The sequence below is a fragment of the Microtus ochrogaster genome, unplaced genomic scaffold, assembly GCF_000317375.1.
Source record: "Microtus ochrogaster isolate Prairie Vole_2 unplaced genomic scaffold, MicOch1.0 UNK63, whole genome shotgun sequence".
Taxonomy (NCBI): domain Eukaryota; kingdom Metazoa; phylum Chordata; class Mammalia; order Rodentia; family Cricetidae; genus Microtus; species Microtus ochrogaster.
This window is the reverse complement of record NW_004949161.1, coordinates 380,689-398,967: the sequence shown is the minus strand read 5'-3', so window position 1 is coordinate 398,967 and position 18,279 is coordinate 380,689. Positions and strand designations below refer to the sequence as shown.

At 39.4% G+C, this 18,279-nt stretch overlaps 1 protein-coding gene across 5 annotated transcripts in view; it reads left to right on the top strand.

Annotated features, from left to right (window-relative positions):
• Large1 (LARGE xylosyl- and glucuronyltransferase 1) overlaps window positions 1-18,279 on the top strand; it is a 573,700-nt gene that overhangs the window by 316,538 nt on the left and 238,883 nt on the right. For all 5 annotated transcript variants that reach the window (XM_026777408.1, XM_026777405.1, XM_026777407.1 and 2 more), the window contains one exon: window positions 6,773-6,896. In XM_026777408.1, coding sequence (XP_026633209.1) covers window positions 6,773-6,896 — 124 coding nt within the window. The remainder of the gene's footprint in view (window positions 1-6,772; window positions 6,897-18,279) is intronic.

Here is an 18,279-nt window from a genome sequence, read left to right as displayed (position 1 = left end):
CTTGGTCCTGACTTCCTTGCTCATCTTCTCCCTCCTTCTGTTCCTCATTGGGACTTTGGGAGCTCAGTCCAGTGTTCCAGTGTGGGTCCATCGTCTTTGGCTGACTCTTTTACTCTGTACTAGTAGTGCAGGAATCAGGTCATTTTCACTACTGATTAGAGAAGCAAAACATCAGGAAAAAAGTGTCTTAGAAATTGTAGGGAGTCCCAGCAAAGCCATCATGTGATACATGGGAAATTGGAGTTCTCTTTTCACAGTCAGATTTTTATTTTGGGCTGCCAGTTCATATATGACAACACGGAGACTTATTAGTTGTGAAAGTTTGGCCATTAGGTTAGGATTGTCCTACTGACTCTTATAACTTAAATTTACCCATATTTTTTATTAATCTACATTCTATCATGTGGCTTTTACCTCTCTCTCGTTCTGTGTGTCTGACTTGTTCCACGCCTCAATGACTAATGTACGCCTCAATTATCTTCTCTTTCTGTGCCCTATGCCCCACCTACCTCTCTTGCCTAGTTATGGGCCATTCAGTTTTTTTATTACCTAACTACAACACATCTTCAGGCAGTATACCAATATTCTGCAACAAGTCTTGGTGTTCTTAATCTCATTTATAAGAGGATTTAAGAACAGAATAAATGGAAACTCAAGGACAAACCCTGAACCAAAGTGGAAACTTGAAGACAATTTATTAGTGTTTAAAGAAAAACCCCAGGGCATATAACCTGTAAGCCTTACAGCTGCCTGAAGTAGAAAGCTGGTTAAGATAAACTGGCTAGGAGGTAATTCCTGTGGCTTCAGGAATCCAGGTGGCAGTAGTGGAGCTTTAGAAAAAGCACAAGAAAGTCCAAAGCATTAGTTAGAGAGTTTAAAAGCATACCTTACAGCAGCACTAGCTAGCCAGCCCCTGAAAGAAAATGACAGGAAAAAAAAAAAGGTAAAGAAATCAGGATTCAGGCAGGAAGATAGATCCAGCCAAATTGAACGTTATGGCCAGTCTTAGGGCCTGCATGTGGAGGCATGAATTCTGGAAAGGAAAATAGCATTGCCTTAAGGTGAACCCACCCTCATGGGCCAGCTACCCTTGACAGGTTCCAGACTTCTTTACCTGGATTAAATATTGAGGAAAGAGATAAGGGCATTCTTCCATCTACGGGTGGGGTCTGTTCTTTAACCTAGCGCCCTGAATTCATCTCAACAAGAATTGGAAAAGCTCCATTGTTTAAAAACAAAAAATAACAGCAGCAAAAACAAAATCCAAACTCATCATCTCCCCCTATCCCTTCAACCCACTGAGTTTAATTAGGGTTGCTTGCTAGGTTATCAGTGGAGAGTTATTTTCTAGAGCAAGGCAACTATATTTTCATATGCATATATTTTCATATATTCATATATTTTATATGATATATACATACATACATTTTTGTATGTAACTAGTAGAGAAAATTGATGAGTGCCTCGGAAATGGTATTTCTGTTCTAATTTTCATTTTATTTTCTATTTTTGAGAAATTTTTTAAACTCCTTCCTCAAATAAACTAACTGTTGACAATTCTATCAGTAATGATTATTGGCTCAGAGTCCTCCCCAGACAAGTTATTGTTATGATTTTATTTTAAGCCTATTAGTGGGTGTGCAGAGCCCTCTTTTTGTGGTTTTACATATCCCTGAGGATTAATGAGATTGAGTCTTTTCATATGCTTATTGACAGTTTGTAAATCTGGCTTGAGAAATAGCTATTTATAACCTTTAGAACCTTTTCAGGATTTTAATTGGCTTGATTGTCTTTTTTTCTTTCTTTCTTGGAGTTGTAGAAAATCTTTATCACCCTAAAAAAATCCCTCATCAGTTACTCACTTGCAGATATTTCTTTCCTACTCTGAGTAATATTTTTCACTTTATTGATGTTCTTCCAACCATAAAAGTTCTATTTCTTTTCCTTTCTTTTTTTGGCTTCAGCAATTATTACATGTGGTCTTCTCTTTGGGGTGCTGAGATGAAGGTGCCGGAGTCATTAAACTCCTGACAGAATCTTCCTCTGGATCTGCAGGTAGCCATCCTGCTGTCCCTTACATGTTATGGTGAGCAGGAACAGATAATGCAGTGAAGTAGAGTTCATCCCCTCCCTTCTCCCCCCACCCCCCCCTTTCTGCTTTAGTGATGTGTCATTTTTAAGAACAGCATAGTCTTTCTTCACTGTTAGAGCGTTTACCCTGGTGAGCTAACATGTCTGAAGATTAGTCCGTGGTCAGCAAAGTTACCTCAAGCCAATGTTGTTAGAGTCTATTGTCTCATGCCTAAGAAGAACAATGAAATATAAGAAGCAAGGACAAGGTTGAGCAGAACAAATGAAGGCTTGTTAAAGAAAAGTAAGAAATAAATCCTGAGATGTAGGGGACCAAACATTCTTGCTACCTTGCCCCATGGATGTACTGTAGGAACTAGATGAAGATTGAAGTAGTCTTTATTGAGGCTGCACATTTTTAACACGTGAAGGCCTGAGTCCATAAGGATTTCACATATCCTATACAAATTCTGTCCATAGAAGCAGAGCTACTCTTTCTTGTGTAGGAAATAAATTTGGAGTCAGAACGAAAGAGAACACCACTCCAGTTGAAGTATCTGGACAAGGCAAAATATTATACTGCTTATCCAGAGAGTGCTCCAAAGAGCAAAAACATCAACAAGAAGTATACCTCCTATTTATTTTAACTAAAGTGTTAACTCTTTTTTTTCCCCATTGGCTGGCGTCGTACCTTACAGTCTTATTCACCTGTCCAATCTTAATGAATTGCTACATAGAAAATGAAGGAGGAAGGGAAAGGAGTCATTGCTTTAAGGGGAAAAGGGTCACTGTTCCAGGCTATGAAATTCCTAGAATATAAACCTGGAGATTGGTGTAAGCAAAGATTGTGCTTTTTTTGTTTGTTTGTTTGTTGCTGTTGTTTGTTTTTTGGTGGGTGTGTTAAAATATTTGGAAAAACAAATTATTATAAGTTGTGATATTTAAAATTATTTTAATTCCTTGTCTTAAGTACAAGTTTCAAGTATTTTTAATATTTTGTATAAATACAGGGGAAGCTTGAATGTGTTGTGTGATTAGCACATGATCCACCATGGTACCTGCCCTTTAACTGCCTAAACAGAGCAATTCAACTCTAGTTTCATAAAGTAGTTACGCAACCTAGTGTTGAAGAAGTCCCTCCTCTCTTTCCTTCAACATGCTTCTCATAGTGAAGTTCCGGTTAACTCTGTCAAACTGTGATGGAATTTGGATCATCTTGGTCTTTATTTTTTCATTAAACAAGACAAGGAATTATTTCTGTAAGAGGGAAAGTATGGATAATTCTGGGGGTTATTAACAAAATGGAGTTTTAAAAGTCCAGTCTTAATTCAGTATGGTATAGGGGGTTTCCTATATTTATGATTAGTTAACTTTGGAGCAGAGGTCAGAAGATAGTGATTCTGAGGTGCCAGCAGGCTGGCAAACTTGCAGAAGTGCATGCTGCATTTCTTGAACTGCAGTAGGCCATGTACCTTGCAAGTCCCATTATGCCAGTGAAAGTAAATAAAGACTTATTTATGAAATAAGTTACTTATGAAATCGTAAGAACCTTGCCACAGACAGCTCACGTTATTCCAGAGGGACCTGGGCAGAGCATGATGAGAAGAGGTGGGGCTGCTATGGGTAGGATGGCTGAAGAGAGCTACCTGAAGTTTATGACTCTGGAGCTCATTTTATAGAAAGAACAGGCGAGGGTCACAAGTGGATATGGAACAGAAAATATCCAGAGGAGGAGGAAGGACTTCAAAGACATGAGAATGAAGTGGAGGACAAGGTGAAATCTTCAAAATCCCTGTTAGCTAGACCCACATCAGAAGCACTGGACTGAACTCCCAAGGTCCAGTTGAAGAGCAGAAGGAAGTCAGGCCCATGAGGGGCTTGGTCCACCCACCGAGACAGTGTGCCTGAGCTAATGGGAGCTCACCAACTCCATCTAGACTGGGATTGAACAAGCATGGGATCAAACTGAACCCACTGAATGTGGCTGACAATTGGGGCAGACTGAGAAGCCAATGATAATGGCAGGGGGATTTGTCTCTACTGCATGTCCTGGCTTTTTGGGATCCTATTCTATTTGAATGCATACCTTCCTAAGCCTGGATATACTGGGAGAGCCTTGGACTTCCCACAGGGCAGGGTATCTTGCCCTCTTTCAGGGCTGGAGGGGGAGAGGGAAGGGTGTGTAGGGGAGCAGGAGGGAAGTGGGAGGAGGGGAGGAAGTGGGAATTTTGATTGTTATTATTTATAAAGTAATAAAAAACAAAAATAAAAAAATCCCTTTTAGCTCAATGTGGGAGGGTAGATATTATAATATCACACAGTGGACAGAGAATTATGGGATTGTTTTAGAGAGAACAGGATTTATAGAGTGAAATATATGTTGGAGGAAGCAATAGTCATGAAGAAAGGAATAAAATATTCGTGAGATATCAGTGAAGGTTGGGTGTAATAGTAACAGCCATCATCAGCCAAGTCCTTGTCCTTCTGATCTCTATTTTATTTGCTTCATATTACTTAAGACCAGTTCATGTAGATTGATAAATATATAGATGATAGATAGATAGATGCATGCATGTATACTTTCATATATACACACATAGAGCTATAATTGATCAAGCCCATTTTACAGATTTTAAAGCTGAATTTTGAGGTGAAACCATTCGTTTTTACAGAACCTCGATAAGTTAAAGCTAGTAGATTTATCTCCTGAGATTCAACTTGGAACCCTATATGGAGTGGCCTCTAAAGTTTTGTCATTGACTAGGTGTTGAAGTCATGGGTTGTATGAGATGGATGAGACTCTGTTGATAGAGAGGGTAAGTGATGTTTGTTGTTAATTCCAGAGATGCAAGGAAAAGACCACTGACCTAAGTCATCATGGCCAAATTAATTAAAACAAATGATTGATTAAAGCAAGCATTTTTATTTATGTACACAGGCTGTCTCTTTCTTCGAACGAAATTGAAGAGGTAAGCGTTAGACATAGTTTTATAGCTTAGGGGTAGGAGGTTTCTAAATGGGGGACTTGACAGGCAAAATAAGCTAGGTTAGCTAGGCAGTGGTTGCACACGCATTTAATTCCAGCACTCAGGAGGCAGAGGCAGGCAGATTTCTGTGAGTTTTAGGCCAACCTCAAATAGGTCTACAGAATGAGTTCTGGGACAGGCTCCAAAGCAACAGAGAAAGCCTGTCTTGAAAGATCCCCTGCCCCCCAAAAAGGGCAGGTTATAGTAGCAGAACATAATCATAACAAGTTAATTATAACAACATCCTGAAACAATGATGTAGTTGCAAGGTGGTTATAAAAAGGTAGTAATAGCAACAAGAAGTCATAGCAAGGTAGTCATAGATAGTCTAGTAATTTTTTTTTTGAAACAAAGGCATGGTTGATGTTTCCTGGAATAGGCTTAAGAACCATTTGTAGTTAAGGTTGCTGGTGGGTTATAGCCCAGTCCTTGAGGAATAGAGGTTTAATTATAAACAGGAGTGAACCTATTTTGTTTTTATTATAGGATGGCTTTTAAGCCTAAGATCACCATTTATCAGACTCAAGAAAGAAATGCTGTAGAAAGATTTAGGACTCATTTCCACTTTTCCTTGTATTGATTACTTTTCATATTATAACAAAAGATTTGGAATAGATCAGTTTAAGGAAGGAAGGATTTATTCTGTATTATGTTCAAAAGCATACTTTTCTTCTCATACCAGTTTCTGGCACTTTTTACTCATCTCATTGTTGTAAGAAAATACCCGGGCTGGAGAGATGGCTCAGAGGTTAAGAGCATTGCCTGCTCTTCCAAAGGTCCCGAGTTCAATTCCCAGCAACCACATGGTTGCTTACAACCATCTGTAATGAGGTTTGATGCCCTCTTCTGGCCTTCAGGCATACACACGGACAGAATATTATATACATAATAAATAAATAAATATTTTTTAAAAAAAGAAAGAAAATATCCTAACAACATCTGCCTAAGAAATGAATAGTTTATTATGGCTTGAAGTTGCCAAAAAAAATCCTAAGGGATGCCTTTCTTCATGAAGGGGAAGGCAGGAGCACAAAGCCAGCTGTTCATCTCTGCAGTCAGCAAGCAAACCATGAACAAGTGAGCTTAGTTATAAAAACTCATATTTACTCCTAATCATTTACTTCAGCAAAACGCTACCCCTAAAGGTCCCATTACCTACCACAACAGTGCCTCCAGTTGGGGCCCAAGTATTCAAGTACATAGGGGACATTTTGTATTCAAGCCACTGAAGCCCCCAGAATCTTTGCCTTTGTGTCATACTTGTGTCTTTGAGTTACTGGGGAAGTATGTTGACAGCCATCCACACCTGCTTAAGACATGGCCTACTGTCATTGTATTTCTGCATTAATGCTGGCATGTCAAGCTGGCAGATGCAATAATTGATGCAATTATTAAATATGTCCTACTTTAGATTCTTAGAATACAGATTTTCTCATAACAGATGTGAGAATTGGGTCTTGCCTTCTGTAGTGCTTGGTTGTTTACACTCTGAAATGCAGAGGTTGAGGGAGATGTCCTCTGTCTCTTGCATCTCTAAAATCCTCATCAAAAAGCACTATGGAGCTACATGCCTGATTTATTTCCAAAGTGGCTTGTGACACTGCCCCACATCATCAGTTCGCAACAAGATTCAAATCCCTTATTGTTTTTTTGGAATTCTCCTTTTTACTCCATAGGCGGAACCCTCTGCATTTCCACCTTATTGCTGATTCGATTGCGGAGCAGATCCTGGCTACGCTCTTCCAAACCTGGATGGTACCTGCAGTGCGTGTGGACTTCTATAATGCTGATGAGCTCAAGGTATGGAAAGGAAGAAGGGAGAAGGGAGAAGTTATCTGCTGCAACTGGGGACCTCAGTTTTGCATAATTAATTGACTATAATAAGAACAGGGACCTCACCTCCTAGTAGGACATGTTCAGTTTATAACTGTTCTTATCTAAATTTATCATTAAGCAACGTATTAGCAAAACTGGCCTTCTAACAGATTATCTACTTTGGTCTGGGCAATTCTAGATACCAAGGAACTCTTTAGAAGCTGAAGTTCACTGACCTCGATTTGTATCTAAACATGATCTGTGGTAATCATTTTGTTGTTCATTGAGGTGAACATTGACCTTAGAGTGACAGATCTTACCTTAACTCTATGTACTGTTACCGACTAATCACAAGACACACATCAACCACCTGCCCATGGTAGCCTGGTTCTTTAGGGACAGAAAGGTTATAATCCTAAGTTTTGGGGTACGAGTTTCTGATGAAAGAATATATGCTGATGCCTCAAGACGAATTCCTGAATAAATACTACATTAGGAACTTTTAACTAATAAAATTCATATGGACATCTGATTCCTTTGTTTCAAGTTCTTCTATAGTGCCACCTTGCTTGCATGATATTTGGGATTGTGGTCTAAAGACCACAGACTGATTAGGGCTTCCAAGTCCACTGTCTCTACTTGAAGCCACAAAACAATCCCACACCAGTTAAGAATTAAGGATAATAAAAAAGGGTTATTTATTTGAAGAGAAAAACTTACAGATCACCGTCCCAAACAACAGTCCTCTCATTGCAAACAAGAAACAGAGAGTCTGGTCTGCAGAAAGGGAGCCAGAACCAAGAGAGAGATGGCGGGATTCCCACTGCTTCTTAAAGTAAAAGAGACCACGCCCAAGTGGGTGGTATCTTAAAGGCTATTGGCTGAAGGAGAGCTCTTGGCATCTACTCATTGCAATAAGCTCCCTACACTTAACCATAACTATTAGAAGATACCTAATATGTAGCTTCTCTCCAATGTTGCACTCCTTTGCTTATTCTGTTCCCTCTATCAAACTTTCTCCCCTAATATCTTGTCACAATCTCACCCATCCCTTTATACTCAGTGGCACTGCTTTCCTTTCCCTTTTCCAAGAAAGAGCAAGAAAATTTCTATCCACTTGTCTCTCAGTATTTTATCTAGTCTGTGTTTCTTAGACCTCATGCAACCAAAGGTAGCTATCTATGAATGCATCATTGCACAAAATGTAAACTTACTTAGATCATGGTAAGTTGTGTTTGTGTGTGTTCCCATTTTTTTTAATTTTCTTATTTTTTATAAAACGCTTGCATAAATCTTGAGCATATAATATGCAAATGACCATATTATGTCACAGTGTTAAAATGATGAGCTGCCATTGGAGTCTCGTAGTACCTCTTTAATGAAGTAAGAAGATGAGAACATACTAGGAGGTTTAGCATCCTGCTATTGTTAGAGGAAATAGTAGCTTTGAAGGAAAACACTGACTTTCTGTACTAAGCACTTTGGGAAGGAACAGATAGGTACCTAGGTATGGGACTGATTCTGGCAAATAGATTCTTTTCAGAGCCACAAAGCCATTATAATTTTATTTCAGAGTAATAATATTTTAAATAGTTTGATCATGTTGATGCAGGCTAGAATTTCTGATTTTCACATATTTTAGGCTCCGAGGTTGATCGAGATGTTCAGAATTTTGCATTTGGGGATTCTCGTAATTTGTATGTCATTCCAGTCTATTCTGAGGTAAAATTGATTAACATTCCTATAAAGGCAAAAACAAAATTTAGCAAATTGCTGTACTAATTAAGGTGAAAAGCACACCAGTCTGTCTCCCAGGTTCTAGTACAAGCACCAAGGAGAAATAAAAAGAGAGAGGAGAAACAGAGCTCTGCCTCCACAATTATTACTCCATTTTCCCCTACCCTGTCTTAGTTATGAAGCCACCCATGATTTGTTTAAAACATAAAAGAAGTCAGGTTGGGTGGCACGGGCCTGTGGTCCCAGAAAAATGAGGAAGCTGGGGCAGAAGAATAATTATCTCCAAGCCTATCTGAATGATTTAGTGAAAGTCTATCTCAAAAATTATAATAAAAAATGGGACAGCAATTTCTAAGTTTTAATTTCAAATATTTGTTTTCCACAGAAAAACTACATGCTTAGGTCTGAGCCATGACTAACTTACTTGTCAAATGGGCTTAGATAATGCCAGCCACTGAAGGAGGATATAGTATCTGTAGCATGTCAGTTTCTTAAAAATGATTGGTCTTTTCAGACATAGTAGCTGGAACCTATAGTCCCACACTAGGAAGAATGAAGAGGGAGGATTGCTACAACCCAGGAATTAGAGACCAGCAGGCAATATAGTGAGACCCTGTTGTTGTTTTTAAAGAATATTTTAAAACTTGAAGTATCCCTCTCCCTTTTGAATCCCAAGGTCATGTGGTTCCTAAGTTGTTGTGGATCCTATTGATAACATAGCTTGTGATGTAATCCATAATGGTGATCCATGATTGGAATGTAGCCCAGGGCTTCCTGCCCCAGTCTTAGAAGAGAGGAGAGAATAAAGGGAGTCTGTGGTTCTACTCATGGTGATCCAGATAAACTATTATTTTACATACTGATTTTGTTGGTTACTTTCTTGTCAACTTGACACAAGTTATGAGTATTTGGGAAGGGGAACCTCAACTGGGAAAATACGTCTGTTGATTGGTCTGTAGGACATATTCTTGATTAAGAGTTGATGTGGGAGGGCCCAGTACACTGGGGCCGTGTCCTCTCTAAATAGGTGGTCCTGGGTTGTATAAGAACATAGAGTAAGCAAGTCATGGAAAGCAAGCCAGGAAGCAGTGTTTCTCCATGGCCTCTAGTTTCTGCCTTAAGTTTCTTTCATGTTTTTCTTTAGTGATGGATTATGATCAGAATATATCATCAAATGAACTCTTTTCTCCTGAGTTACCTTTGGTCTTGGTCTTTATCATAGCAATAAAAAAACATACTGGTACAGTTATTAACTAAGTTAAAGCTTTAATTGTTTAAAAAGTGTAATAATTAAAAAAATTGGATCTGGCATATTAAAATGTGTACTATCTTCTAGAATCTTGTCCTCCAGAGAAGATTCCTAACATCTCTATATTTCTATGTACCATCTCTCTCCTGTATCTAAGGATTTCTATCCCCAGAACTTTGTAGAATATGAATATTGATACATTATTATATAGAACATACTGTTTCCATGTCACTAGTGGTCACAAAGGAATATATTAATTTGATCATTCATGCTAACTTGCATCTGCCCCTCTCCTGACTCATGGCACTGTCATCTGCATAGCTGCTCATTATTCCTTTGTCCTTCCTCTCCCTATGTGTTATCCCACATCCTAGCTGAGCCCTATATTCCTAGCCAGTATTCTCAAGCAAGCTTCACAATCTTTCCCAACACACTGGCATCTCTTGCCTTTATTCTGCTCACATTTTCTCTCCTAGGTCTATTCTTGCACAATAGCAAGGATCAGTTTTTATGAAAAAGCAAGCCCATGCATGGTACCCCCACCCTCTTTTGAAAATCATCTATGGCCCAGTATTGCTCTTTTTTTGTTTTTCATTTTGGTTTTCTGAAACAGGACTTCTCTATGTAGCCCTGGCTATTATTGTAGAATTTGTTTTGAAGACCAAGCTGGCCTCAAACTCACTGAGATCTGTCTACCTCTGCCTCCCAGGTGCTGGGATTAAAGGTATGTGCCACCACCACCTTTAATCCCATTTGATATTACAAATGAGTTCTTTGATTTAACAAATTTAGATTTTGATACAGCTAAAAACTGTTAAAAAAAAACACCCTAGACAAACCTCAACTGGGTATTCCCACCCCTGATGAGCCTCCAATCTTTAATTAGGAGATACTGTAGCCATAGGAGCATATATGTTGCAAAGCATTATCTGCTTGCACATGATTATTTTGTTGTTGTAAAGTCTTTTGACAAAAATTTGGCTCAAAGTTGCAGAGTGACTAGAGATGCTTTCTCCCTTAACCCTTTGCTAACAGAGATCAGCAGTCAGAGATGGGTGTGATTCTTTTCCACCCAGGTAACTAAGACATGGGTATCATATATGGTTAGAATGTATGTACCAAAGACGGGAAAAATCTAAGAAACAAAGAAATGTTCACCTAAGGTAGACACGATCATCTGTCTTTAGCAGAAACTCAGGCTTTATTAAAATTAATAAAAAGGGAGGAATTTGTGGAGTTCATTTCTACCTTGTCTGAAGTTCAGAGGGTTTAAGTTTGCTCAAAATTGTTGACAACAACTAGGGCTGCACATCCTGACCCACAGTGTGGTTGCTTGGTCCCATTGATGTTAAGATGGCCAAAGGTCAGAAAATTCAAGCCTATTTATGCTTCTTCTTTTGAATTAGGAGTTTGACCTAGGGAGTAATTCCCTTCAGGATACTTGGTCTAGTGTGGGTTCACTGCCTAAACAACAAAATGGTTTTCTCATAGATTCATGGCTTGATGGCTCAAAGTATTGAAACAAGTAACTGTTGTAGTGGTCCTTTGTGTCATGTTAAAGCAGTCTTCTGTCTTCTTCCCCTGTATTGGGGTATAAAAGTGTATGGAAATTAAACACAGGTGAATGTCAGTATTCGCTGAAACTCCCTTCCAATACCATCTTACGTTTTCTCTTTTTATTATTTTTACTTGTATTTCATACTTTTTACTTACTTTTTCTAATGCCCATGTCCCTAACCTTGTAAGTGGTATACTTGTCAAAGCTGGTTTCTTTTGCTGAGGCTATAATATTGGGGGAAACTGCCTGCGTCATCCTTACCTTGGAGATTCTTTGTTCTGTGCATTTGTTGGATTACATGTTTTTCCATGAAACTTGCCATAGACCATATTTTCATGCCATCCTCCGATAAGTTGCTTGTGATAGTTTGAGAATGATTCCCATAGACTCATTTGTCTGAATATTTGGCCAACAGTTGGTGGAACTGTTTGGGGTGAATTTGGCTGTATGTCCTTGTTGGAGGAGATGTGTCACTGAAGAATGCTTTTGTTGTGCCCAAGTTACTGATCCCCCCCAAAAAGAAAATCCATGGAACAGGATTCTGATGTGAAACATGAGTGTTTCTAATATATAAATTCCAGTTTGAACAATACCTGCAGCACACCAACCCAGTGGATGAGGGAAGTGCATTGCCAAGCCTGGGGAAGGGAGAACTTTTAAAGGGGAAACGCCATAATCAGGAGAGTTCTTGTCCTGTCATTTTGGGACTGGGTAAGGAGGGCACAGGATAAGGTAGTTTCTGAAACCATTGGTCAGTTTTTGGGCACAAAAAACTCTAGCAAAGAGCCATTAATAACCGAAAAGGTATCTTCAAGGCCAGGATGCCTCCTAGGAGTATCTGGACCTCGTTAAATTTTATGACCCTGCTCCTTAGCTCCTTAATTGTCAATTTTCAGGATATTCTTTCAAATTCGTACAAATTGCAGAACCTTTCTGGAACCGAGATCTCACCTTCCCCCACTCATTATATGGTTTAAAATGAAGATTGCAAAGTCAGGGTCTCACACTTTGAAGTTTCAAATGCCCGCAGCTTTTAACTCCCTATACCTTGTAGTTTTTTCTTAAGATTTGAGCTCTCAGTTACTGCTCCAGTGCCAGGAATACCTGTCTGTGGCCCTCCTCCCTGACATGATCTCAAGGAATGCTAACACTCTGAAACTGTAAACTTCAAATAAACTTTTGGTCATGATGTCTTATCACAATATTTGAAATGTAGCTAAAAACCATTTAATATCTATTTGTTCCCTGGATTTTGTCCCTGTTGTGTGCCTAATTGGGTACCTGGTTAAGAAAATATTTGCTATATAACTGATACATAGTACATTCAGTGCTCTTTTGTTATTTTGTTTTTAGTTCTGGGGATTTAACATAGGGCCCTCCCAAATGCTAGACATGCACTGTACTACTGAGCTATTTTCCCTCTCCTTCATTTTACATTTTGTTTTCAGAGTACCTCACTAAGTTTCTCAGGCTAGTCTGCAACCTCTGATTATCTTGCCCCTGCCTCCTAGGAATTGCGATTATGGGCCTGGGTCACCATGTATACAGCTCTAACACTGGGTTATTTAAAACAAAAAGGCAATATTTATCTTTGATCTCAAAAGAGGGTCACTACATTTCTGAGTATGATTTGGGGTCTGTGTGGGCAGTCAGATGTCTGCCTGCCTGTGACTTTGTAATAGTGTTTCTGTGTGCACCAGCCTGTCCACCAGCCCATATTCTAGTAGTAGCTCTGGGACCTATAGGTAAGCATTTATCTCTTTCTTCTCTCTCTCTCTCTCTCTCTCTCTCTCTCTCTCTCTCTCTCTCTCTCTCTCTCTCCTTCCCTCCCCCCTCTCTCCCTTTCCCTCTCCTCCCTCCTTTCCTCCCTTCCTTCCTCCTTTATTTTTTCGTTTGTTTGTTGAGACAGGGTTTATCTGCAGCTTTGGAGCTTGTCCTGGAACTAGCTCTTGTAGACCAGACTGGCCTTGAACTCACAGAGATGTACCTGCCTCCTGCTTGCTGAAATTAAAGGCGTGTGCCCCTACCACTTGGTGTTTTCTTTCTTTTGACTATTCTACTTTTCTTTTTCAGACAGTGTCTCATATGTAGTCAGCATTGGCCTTCGAACTTATCATGCAAGCCCATGCTAGTTTAAACTCATTATGAAACCAGGATGATTATTTTTCTATGACAAGTACCAGGAACAGAACACATTCATATGTCATACTTTAGATGATATCTGGGAAGGAAGAAGAACAGGAGGGAAGCAGATGTGCAATGTGCTTTGTAGTTTTGTTCAACAAGTATGTCATATGGCACATCTGTAGACACAAGTAAGCATCCCCTTTTATGGCTGGCTCTTAAGAAATTACTTTGTACAGCTCTTGGAAGTGACATTTCCCAGAAACACTCCTGTGGGCCCTTTATTATGTCTGTTAGTGTGGAAGATGGAATATGAGGGAATAGAAAATTTATGAGGGATGGGTACATGATTAAAAACAAACTGTAGGAAACCCAGTATGGACTAGTATATTTCTTTCCATAATGATCAATTTGTGTGGATTTGCAAGTAGGAGTCTCAGGTTTACCCATCTCTGAGGCCTGTAGAATGCTCTCTATTCTTGGTACTTGCTTGATCCATTTACTTGTGGTCTCCAGATCCCTATTTCAATTGGCTACCAGGACCGTACTTTCTGTGCCCTGAGCTATGCTCAAAGCTTATAGCTCTGAGCCTCTGGAGAATGGGATTTATTTTGATATAGAGCTTTGTAGATGGCTGGACACTGTCACTCTCTTCTCATGACAACCCTCTGGACTTGAGAGTGAAGTTTGATTACTTCCATCTCACAAATAATTCATAAACCTACAACCCCACCCTGAAGATTATTTGCCTAAGATCAGGCAACTAATAAAGGCAAAAGCTGATATTTGACTTTTACCTTTTGAATGAGATAATATGAAATAGGAAGTTGCATAATTTACTAGACACAGACGGAGTTTAAATCTGAAGGAAAAGTCTGTAGCCATTAGAAAATGAGGCCTTGCTCAGTGCACTTGAATTGCTCTCATTTGGGGTCCCTGGGCTCATGCATGTAAGGTCTATTCCCCTTAGAGTGAATGTGTTGTTTCTAGTATTCTCCCTACTTCTCCTCTGCTCCCACAATTTATAGGCTCAGTTCTAGTATCCCTATTATATGGATAAACACTGATGAAAACTTATACTGGAGAGGTTGTGGGGAAAAGGGAACACTTCTGCATGCTGATGGGAATGCAAACTGGTACAGCCTCTTTGGATGTCAGTGTGGCGATTTCTCAGAAAATTAGGAAACAACCTTCCTTACTATTCAGTAATGCCTCTTTGGGGTATATATCCAAAGGATGCTCAATTGTGCCACAAGGACATGTGCTCAACTATGTTCATATCAGCATTGTTTGTCATAGCCAGAACCTGGAAACAACCTAAATGCCCCTCCACTGAAGAATGGATAAGGAAAATGTGGTACATTTACACAATGGAGTACTACCACACAGCAGAAAAAATAACATCTTGAATTTTTCAGGAAAATGGATAGAGCTAGAAAACATTATTTTGAGTGAGGTAACCCAGGCACAGAAAGACAATTATCACATATACTCACTCATAGGTGGTTTTTAAACATAAAATAAAGAAAACCAGCCTAGAAACCACAATTTCAGAGAATTTAGACAACAATGAGGACACTAAGAGAGATTTACATAGATCTAATCTACCTGGGAAGTAGAAAAAGACAAGATCTCCTGAGTAAATTGGATGCTTGGGGACCTTGGGGGGAGGTTGAAAGGGGGAGGGGAGAGGCAGGTAGGGTAACAGAGAAAAATGTAGAGCTCAATAAAAATAATTAAAAAAAACCCTCCAAATCTTAGCTGAACACTTCGGAGTCATGTATTAGTGGTTCTAATCCCAAAACTGTATTAACTCCACTTTGTTGAATCAGTCTGTGTTCTTCTCATTTCTTGTGTAGCCTAAGATATAAGTCTGCTTAGACAAAGGTCCCGAAAACTTTTGAAGCTGTTCCTATTCAGACTGTCTTAAAGAACAAATGAATTAAGCATGAATCCTCCATTTAAAAGCCTGCTGAGAACAGACCTTCCTTCTAGGGATAACAGTGGCCTCCTCCAGTGCTGAGGCTGAGGCTTGCGATGGCCCAGTAGCTCTCATCTAAGGAACTAAATGATCATCACAGTGGACAGTTTGCTTTGAACAAAACAGTTCTTGCCAGCTTTCAGACAAGGCCCTGTGTGTCTGCTAGCCTTTTTTCTTGCCCCATCTGGCACAGAAAGTCACTCTCTTGCCACCACTTAGGTACCTCTGATGCTGAGTTCTTAAAGCGAAGTGGCTGAGGCAATGGCTGTTTCATGACTCACCTGTTTGGTGGGGAGTCTTAATTTATCTCCTTTTCTCTTAGCCCTGGTGCCTGCTCATTACCCATGTTACAAAGGTTATGATGTCAGATTCCAGACAGTGGCTACAGAAAATGTTGACAGTTGACTCTGCAGATTGACATTCCTCTCATTTCTAATGTGTCTTTTCTGTGAAAAGAGAGGAAGTTCTCTTTAGATAGCTTTAATCTCTCAGACCCCTGTGGGTCTTCAGGAAGAACACTTCTGTTGTTCCTCTCCATGGAACCATTAAGTGAAAGTCTGCCTACCCTCTCTATCCTATGAAGATAAACTTCCGAGTATTGAATTTTCAATTGCAGCGAAAGAAACAAAGATAGATTTTATATGTTGACGGAGGCCTGATATTCATAGCTTTTATAAAAAATGAGGCCTAGAAAGGCAAGCAAGGTATCCAAGATCTCCTCAATGATTATGTCTAACATAGACCTTTTCTCCCCCAAATTGGATATAATATAGAGGTTCCACACTGGCAGTGATTTGCTTTAGTTAATGTGACTAGATATCCCTGATTGCCTGGGTAGTTCCATATGTTTTGGAGGCTCTGATCTTTGAGATGCCCAACAGAGGTCCCAGAAGGGAAATATGACTTGTGGTTTCTTGATACATGCTAAAGTAACCAGAGTGATACACAACACTTAAGTCTTTCAAGAGAGAACTGTAGCTCCCTTTTGGGGTAATGACTCAGTGCATCTAAATCATACCATATACTAGGTAGCACAGTGTTGGAACACAGTGGGCACTTACCTTTTCCTCACATGGCTGTCATTCACATGCAGATAGACCCTCATCAGGACAGTTCAGCTTATAATATTTCACCTACAGTAATGCAAAAGAATTATACATAGATTAAAGTGTACCTAAGATTTAGAACCGGTCTTTCACTGACTAATGTCATGTAACAGATTCCTCCTATAATGCTGGATAGCAACAGAGAGCTGCAGTACTCAGTTAGCCCTGTTCTACTAGAGGAAACAGTGAGAGCTCTATGCTAAGACATATTTCTCTATGCTAAGTTATATTGCTCAGCTGTAATTTCTGGGTCCAATGTGTTAAATCATTTTCTGATTTGCAACATTTTTGATTTAAAAAAGCATAATCAAGACAAAACCTCACTGGGAGTCAATAAACATCTGTTTTTGAAGATAGTTATTATTTTTTCATCACTTGTACTTCCAGGGTGATTTCTGACCTCTCAAAAAAGGCTTGGTTTCCAGAATAGTTCATAGGATTTAATTTCTTCCCCTCCTTCTTTTTCTTATTCTTTCCAGAAGGGTTAAATACTTTCAGGACTAGGAAAGATGCCATTAACTCATGCTCACTAATATGTTTCTGGTTCCTGGATTAATGGTCCAGTTTCTGAAAAACTATCTGATTCCCATACCAACAGTATGTCTCTGACCTTTGTCAAAGAGACATAGGGCAAGGTCACAGGCTATACAGGCTACACAAGAGCTGTAACTCAAAAGCATATGTACTTTATGTGTGGAAGATCAGTCACTGGATGCTGTGTTCTTCATGTGTAGACAGCATAAATGTCATCTGCCTTACCGAGCAGTCTTTTTTGTCAGGTCTTCCCTTCAACTTGGACTTGGGAAATTTCATTCTATCTCACTTTTTTCTTTCCTTTGTTTTGAAACAGTGTTTTGCTTTTAGCCCTGCCTGGCCTTAAACTGCCTATGCAAGCCAATTGGGCATCAAACTCACAGACATTCACCTGCCTCTGTGCTTCTGAACCCCAAATGCTGCAATTGAGGGCATATTCGACTAAATTCAAATATATCAAATCATCTTAATGAATGGGTCTTAATGAATCACAGACTCTTCATTAGAGTCCTCTATTATAGCCTCATATTTTCAAATATTTCATCTTTGATTAGCTCATCTTTGAATGCTTCCAGAAATTTGAGATAATTCTCTTCCAAAGTATCTTTGTCATATTTGGAAATTCTCACAGACTTGTTTGCCTTGAGCTTCATTGTTCTGATTGTGCTTTATCCTGAATGAGGTTATACAGACTTGGAAAGCTGAGCATGAATGTACTCACTTATAAGCCTGGGACCAAACTAGACAATCTGAATGTGGTTAACAGTTGTATGGCTAGAGTAGACTGTGGGGCCACTGACAGTGCCACCAGTATATCTCCCTGCTGCTTGTACTAACTTTTTGGAAACCATTCTCTTTGAATGGATACCTCGCTCAGTTGGATATAGTGGGGAGGGCCTTGGTCCTTCCTTGGAGTAATGTGCCTTGCCCTCTCTGGGGAGTGGATGAGGGGTGGGGTGGGGTGGGGTGGGGAAGTATAAGGAGTGGGAAGAGACAAGGAAATGAGAAACTGGGATTGGTAAGTATAATTTAAAAAGATAGTTTGTTTTCTTTTTAAAAAAATAAAATAAAAAATGAAA